Source organism: Nicotiana tomentosiformis, chromosome 6, assembly GCF_000390325.3.
Source record: "Nicotiana tomentosiformis chromosome 6, ASM39032v3, whole genome shotgun sequence".
Lineage (NCBI taxonomy): Eukaryota > Viridiplantae > Streptophyta > Magnoliopsida > Solanales > Solanaceae > Nicotiana > Nicotiana tomentosiformis.
The window spans coordinates 81,294,474-81,302,372 of NC_090817.1; the positions used below are offsets into that span (position 1 = coordinate 81,294,474).

At 45.6% G+C, this 7,899-nt stretch overlaps 1 protein-coding gene across 1 annotated transcript; it reads right to left on the reverse strand.

Annotated features, from left to right (window-relative positions):
* Window positions 1-6,587: 6,587 nt before the first annotated feature.
* Window positions 6,588-7,388, reverse strand: LOC138894288 (uncharacterized). Its single transcript, XM_070178975.1, has one exon. It carries the CDS (start codon window positions 7,386-7,388, stop codon window positions 6,588-6,590), a length of 801 nt encoding a protein of 266 aa, XP_070035076.1.
* Between the last annotated feature and the right edge of the window lie 511 nt (window positions 7,389-7,899).

Consider the following 7,899-nt stretch of genomic DNA (forward strand, 5'->3'; position numbering starts at 1 on the left):
TTAGAAAAAAACTTTAAACCTTAAAACGTGGCCTATATATAGGAAGGTTTTTTCTATTAGATGACACACATTTTCATAATGAAAGGAAACAAAGCAGAAGATATAACAATATAATGAAATGACTATGAATTGAAACAATGAGAAATTTCAGCAAGGTAAAAACACAGCAAATAAAGGTAAACAATAGGGGTGCTCTCGAGGTGTCGCCTCGTAGTCCCAAATGTAAATACACAATAGGGGGAACTCCCAAGGTACCGTCTCGTAGTTCCAAAAGTAAATATATAACAGGGGGAGCTCCCGAGGTACCGCCCTGTAGTCCCAAAAGTAAATATGCAACAGGAAGAGCTCCCGAGGTACCGCCTCGTAGTCCCAAAAGTAAATATGCAATAGGGGCACTCCCGAGGTACCGCCTCGTAGTCCCAAAAATAAATATATAATAGGGGCGCTCCCGAGGTACCGCCTCGTAGTCCCAAAAGAAAATACACAACTCATAACCTATGGAACAACGAATTTACAGCATGAAGTCCTACAGTTAAAGTCTGAATACAAGAATCAAGGAAACAAGTAATTCAACTAAGCATGTTGCACAAATTGCAAGTAAGAGTTAAGACACGTAGACATGCGACATTAGGCTAAACATGATGACTACACAGGCTAGAGCAACTCAGTTAAGGATTTAACAGAAAACTACTCAGCAAGAACCCGATTTTTCAACATTTAATCCCGAGTACGCACTCGTCACTTCGCGTACACAGCCTTCACATATTGCAAATACCATAACAATATCAAAATCTAATGGGAGTTTCCCCACACAAGGTTAGACAAGCCACTTATCTCAAATCTCGCTCAATCAATCGATGAGAACGCCTTTCCCTCGACTTTCAGACTCCGAACGGACCAAATCTAGCCAAAAGCAATTACATACTATAAATACAACTACAAGAAACTAATTTAAATAATAAATCTATGACTTAAGCAAATAATCAAAAAATCACCCCAAAAGGTCTGTCTCGGAATCGGTTAAAAGTCACAAAATACGAACACCCATTCGATATCGAGTTCACCCATACCAATATTACTCAAATCCGATACAAAATTCTTGATCAAAACCTCAAAATTCGGCCTAAGAATTTTTCCACCTTTTTCACACATTTCTCAACCCAAATCCTTAATTAAATGAAGAATAAATAATATCTTAGTGGAGATTAATCAAAAACAAGTCAAGAATAAATAATATCTTAGTGGAGATTAATAAAAAACAAGTCAAGAATCCTTACCCAAATGTTTCCTTTGAAAAGCCATAGAAATTTTGCCTCAATCCAAGCTCTCTTGGTTCAAAAATGAAGAATGAAATCAAACCCACGGAATTGGCCATTTTCTGCCTAGCGAAGTCGCACCTGCGAACCCACAGCCGCATCTGCGGAATTTCCATCGCAGGTGCGGTTCTCACTTAGACCAGACACATCCACTTCTGTATACCCAAACACGCATCCGTGCTTCCGCTCCTGCGGCCAAGGAGCGCTTCTGCGCACGCGCTCTTGAGGACCATGTCCGCTTCTGCAATCAATAGGCCTCCCTAGCCTTTCCGCTTCTGCGCTCATTTTTCCATAGAAGCGACTATGCTTTTGCGGCCTTCACGTCGCACCTGCGACCACTGACCATCCTCATCATCCCCGCATCTGCGATCGCCCGCTCACTTCTATGAACTCTCACCTGCGGTCAATCTTGCACAGGTGCGATTTAACCAGAACTGGTGCACTTCAGCCATTCTCACAAGTCCAAATTTAGATCGTTAACCACCCGTTATCCACCCGAGGCCCCGGGACCTACACAAAATATATCAACCAGTCCTAAAACATCATACAAACTTAGTCGAGCCTTTAAATCGTATCAAATAATGCTAAAACACTAATCGTGCATCGATTCAAGCCTAATGAACTTTAAAATATCAAACTTCTACATTTGACAGCGAAACCTATCAAATCAATTCCGATTAACCTCAAATTTTGCACACAAGTCATAATCGACGTTATAGACCTACTCCAACTTCCAGAATCAGAATCCGACCTCGATATCAAAAAGTCCAATCTCGGTCAATCTTCCCAAAAATGATCCAACTTTCCAACTTTCGCCAATTGACGCCGAAATGACCCACAGACTTCCAATTCAACATCCGAACTTGCTCCTAAGACCAAAATAACCCTACGGAGATATTGAAACCGTCGAAACTCCATTCCGAAATCGTCTTCACATAATTCAAACTATGATCAATTCTTACGACTTAAACTTCCATTTTAAGGACTATGTGTCCCATTTTATTTAGAAAACAAAAAATAATTCTCCCGGTAAGTCACAAAACTCAAAAATGAAATAGAGGGAGCAATAAATAGGGGTTCGGGGCTAATACTCTCAAAATGACCGGCCGGGTCAATACATCCTCCTCCTCATAAAACAAACTTTCGACCTCGAACGAGTATAGAGACGTACATGAAGTGGTGAAAAGATGAGGATAAAGGATGCACATATCATGCTCAGTCTCCCAAGTAGCCTCTTATGGCCCCTCCACTGAACCTTCACTGATGCGATGTTCTTTGATCTCAACTTTCAGACCTGCATGTCCAAGATGGCTACCGACTCCTCAACATAAGATAGATCCTTGTCCAACTGGACTGAGCTGAAGTCTAACACATGAGACAGATCATCGTGATAGTTCCGGAGCATGGAAACATAGAATACTGGATGAACTGCAGAGAGACTAGGTGGTAGTGCAAGTCTGTAAGACACCTATCCAACCCTCTCGAGAATCTCAAAAGGCCCGATATATCTAGGACTCAACTTCCCCTTCATCCCGAACCTCATAACACCCTGCATGGGCAAAACCCGCAGCAAGACCCTCTCCGCAACCATGAATGCAACGTTGCGAACCTTTCGATCTACATAACTCTTCTTCCTGGACTGGGCTGTACGAAGTTGATCTTGAATCAATTTAACCATTTCCAACGTATCCTAAATCGAGTCTGTACCCAATAACCTATCCTCGCTTGGCTCGAACCAATCCACTTGAGACCGGCACCTTCTACCATACAAAGCCTCACACGGGGCCATCTGAATGCTCGCATGATAACTTTTGTTGTAGGCAAGCTCCGCAAGTGGCAAGAACTGATCCCAAGCACCCCCCAAAATCCATCACGCACGCTCGAAGCATATCCTCAAATATCTGAATAGTGCACTCGAACTGTCCGTCTGTCTGGGAGTGAAATTATGTACTCAACTCCACCCGAGTACCCAACTCATACTGTACGGCTTTGCAGAACCACGATATAAACTGCGTACCCTGGTCAGAGATGATAGATACCGGTACTCCATGAAGCCTTACAATCTCGCGAATGTAAACCTGAGCCAACTATTTCGGAGAGTAAGTAGTAACCACAGAAATAAAATGAGCTGACTTGGTCAATCTATCCATAATCACCCAAACTGCATCGAACTTCCTCTGAGTCTGTGGGAGCCCAACAACGAAATCTGTAGTGATCCGCTCCCATTTTCATTCTAGAATCTCTAGCTTCTGAAGCAATCTCCCGTGCCGCTGATGCTCATACTTTACCTGCTGACAATTTAGGCACCGAGCTACATATTCCACTATGTCCTTCTTCATCCTCCTCCACCAATAATGCTGCCTCAAGTCCTGATACATCTTCGCGGCACCTGGGTGAATGGAATACCTCAAACTATGAGCCTCCTAGAGAATCAACTCATGCAACCTATCTACATTGGGCACACAAAGCCTGCCCTACATCCGTAATACATCGTCATCTCCAATAGTGACCTCCTTGGCATCACCGTGCTAAACTATGTCCTTAAGGACAAACAAATGGGGGTCATTATATTAACTCTCTCTGATACGATCATAAAGAGAAGACTGAGAAACCACACAAGCCAAAACCTTGCTCGGTTCGGAAATATCCAATCTGACAAACTGGTTGGCCAAGGCCTAAACATCCAAGGCTAAATGCCTCTCTGCTACTAGTATATATGCTAAACTGCCCAAACTCTCCACCTTGCGACTCAAGGCATCGGCCACCACATCGGCCTTCCCGGGATGATATAGAATGGTGATATCATAATCCTTAAGCAACTCCAACCATCTCTGCTGCCGCAAGTTAAGATCCTTCTGTTTAAATAGATGTTGTAGACTCCAGTGATCGGTGTATAACTCATAAGGGACACCATAAAAATAGTGCCAGATCTTCAAGGCATGAGCAATAGCTGCTAACTCAAAGTCGTGGACTGGATAGTTCTTCTCATGAACCTTCAGTTATCTAGATGCGTAGGCAATCACCCTACCGTCCTGCATCAACACCGCACTAAGACCAATACGTGATATATCACAGTACACCGTATATGACCCCGAACCAGTAGGCAACACTAACACTGCGGCTGTAGTCAAAGCAGTCTTGAGCTTTTGAAAGCTCTCCTCACACTCCTCGGTCCATCTAAACGGAGCATCCTTTTGGGTCAATCTGGTCATAGGTGTTGCAACAGAAGATAAACCCTCTACAAATCGGCGGTAATACCCCTCCAAGCCAAGAAAACTCCGAATCTCCATAGCTGAGAATAGTCTGGGCCAACTCTGCACTGCTTCAATCTTTTTCGGATCTACCTTGATCCCCTCACTCGATACTACATGGCCCAAAATTGCCACTGAGTCTAGCCAGAATTCACACTTCGAAAATTTTGCATACAATGTATTTTCTCTCAAGGTCTAGAGCACAGTCCTCAGGTGCTGCTCATGATCCTCCCGACTCCGGGAGTACACCAGAATGTCGTCAATAAACACAATGATGAAAGAGTCAAGATATGGCTGAAACACACTGTTCATCAAGTGTATGAATGTTGCTGGGGCGTTGGTCATCTCAAAATACATCACAAGGAACTCGTAATGACCATACCGAGTCCTGAAAGCAGTCTTCGGGCTATCTGGCTCCCGAATTTTCAACTGATGATAGCCTGAACGCAAGTCAATCTTAGAGAACACTCTGGCTTCATTAAACTTATCGAATAGGTCATCAATACACGATAATGGATATTTGTTCTTCACTGTAACCTTGATCAACTAGCGATAATCAATACACACTCACATAGAACCATCCTTATTCTTTACAAACATGATAGGAGCACCCCAAGGCGAGACACTGGGCCAAATGAAGCCCTTATCGAGAAACTCTTGCAACTGTTCCTTTAATTCTTTCCACTCTGTTGGGGCCATACGACAAGGTGGAATAGAAATGGGCTAAGTGCCCGGTAATAAATCAATGCCAAAGTCGATATATCTGTCGGGTGGCATGCCTGGAAGATCCACCGGTAATACATCTGAATAGTCCATCACTACCGGAACTGACTCGACGGTAGGAGTATCGACACTAACATCCCTCACATATGCCAGATATGCATCACACCCCTTCTCAACCATCCGCTGAGACTTTAGAAATAAGACAACCCTACTAGGAACATGATCTAAGGTACCTCTCCATTCTAGCCGCAGTAGACGTGGCATAGCCAATGTCACCATCTTAGAGTGACAATCAAGGATAGTGTGATAGGGAGACAACCAGTCCATTCCCAAAATAACATCAAAATCCACCATAATGAGCACTAATAAATCAGCTCTGGTCTCAAAACCACTAAGAACAATCAAACACGACCGATACATACGGTCAACATTAATAGAATCACCTAGGGGTGTAGACACATAGACAGGAGAACTCAAAAAATCACGGGATACACCCAAATAAGGAGCAAAATAAGATGACACATAGGAATAAGGGGAGCCTGGATCAAATAAGACTAATGCATCTCTATGACAGACCGGAACAATACCTGTGATGTCAGAATCAGATGCAACTGCCTCCGTCCTAGTAGGAAGGGAATAATATCTAGCCTGGCCTCCCCCTCTAGGGCGACCTCTACCTGTCTGACCTCCAGATATGCATATATGCCAGATATGCATCACACCCCTTCTCAACCATCCGCTGAGACTTTAGAAATGAGACAACCCTACTAGGAACATGATCTAAGGTACCTCTCCATTCTAGCCGCAGTAGATGTGGCATAGCCAATGTCACCATCTTAGAGTGACAATCAAGGATAGCGTGATAGGGAGACAACCAGTCCATGCCCAAAATAACATCAAAATCCACCATAATGAGCACTAATAAATCAGCTCTGGTCTCAAAACCACTAAGAACAATCAAACACGACCGATACATACGGTCAACATTAATAGAATCACCTAGGGTTGTAGACACATAGACAGGAGAACTCAAAAAATCACGGGATACACCCAAATAAGGAGCAAAATAAGATGACACATAGGAATAAGGGGAGCCTGGATCAAATAAGACTAATGCATCTCTATGACAGACCGGAACAATACCTGTGATGTCAGAATCAGATGCAACTGCCTCCGTCTTAGTAGGAAGGGAATAATATCTAGCCTGGCCTCCCCCTCTAGGGCGACCTCTACCTGTCTGACCTCCACCTCGAGCTGGTTGTGCGGGTGGGGTAGTAGTTGGTGCTGTAACCATAGCCTAAAGAACCGGTGGAGCACGCGGTGCCTGAGTGGCCTGTGGAGGTGCACCCCTCCCGAGTCTGGGGCAATCCCTCACCACATAAAGAGTGTCACCACACTTAAAATAAGCTCTTAGAGGGCATGGCTCCTGCGACTGGCTCGGGCCTGATCGGCGGGACTGACCGCTGAAAGAACCCCATGCAGAAGGTGCACTAGACAATGTCGGTGCATAATAAGGAGCCTGGGGCCTAGGAGTGGACGGAGCACCACTGGGGACTGGAAGTGCTAAATGAACGGGGCGACCCACATAACCCCTACCCTGACGAGCTGCAGTTGGGGCATAAGTACCATTATATGTGCCAGACTCTCGAGACCTCTTGGCCTCCCTCTCCTCTCTCTCTCGAGTCAACATACCCTCCAATATTCTGGCTATCCCCACCACCTGCTGGTATGTGATGTCCATCTCTAACTCTTGGGCCATGCTAAATCTAATACTGGGGCTATTCCCCTCAATAAATTGATGAACCCACTCCCGAATAGTAGCAACCAAGGCTGGTGCATTCCTGGCCAAATCACTGAACCGGACCGCATACTCTGACACGGTCATAGAACCCTGGCACAACTGCTCAAACTCCGCGCGCCATGAGTCTCCGAGACTTTGGGGAACATACTCCCCGGAGAACATATCTGAGAACTGAGTCCAAGTGAGTGAAGCTGCCTCGGCCGGACCACCCAACTCATATGCACGCCACCAATGATAATCCGCTCCTCTAAGTTGGAACGTAGTGAAAGAAACCCCACTAGACTCTGCAACACCCATAATACGGAGGATACGGTGGCACTCCTCAAGAAAACCCTGGGCATCCTATGATGCCAATCTACTGAAAGTAGGAGGGTGGTACTTTTTGTACCTCTCGAGCCTGAGCTGCTCCCCCCCCAGAAACTGTTTCCCTAACCTCGAGCTGAACTGGAGCTACTGACAGCATTGGTATGACCTCAGGAACCTGGTCAACCTGGACCCGGTGCTTTGGGGTACGGGCGGCGAGAGTCTACGCTCCTCCCCTGGCCTGAGATGTGGCAGGAGCGAGTGGTATCAACCATGTCTGACACAACGTGCTGAACATGCTCAAAAACTGGACGAGAGTCCCCTGGAGGGCTGGTGTAGTAACAGGCGTCTCAGGTGCCTGCCCTCCAACTGGAGCTACTGGTGGCTCCTCTGTAGCAGCTCGTGCGGGTATTCTGTCTGCACCACGTGGACGTCCTCGGCCTCTACCCTGACCCTGGTCTCTCGTGGCTCTAGCAGGTGGCGTGGGTGTCTGGTCATCAGATCC

Bases quoted from the DNA above. Each gene is read 5' to 3' on its own strand.
- LOC138894288 (XM_070178975.1), bottom strand. From the start codon at position 7,388: ATGGGTGTTGCAGAGTCTAGTGGGGTTTCTTTCACTACGTTCCAACTT.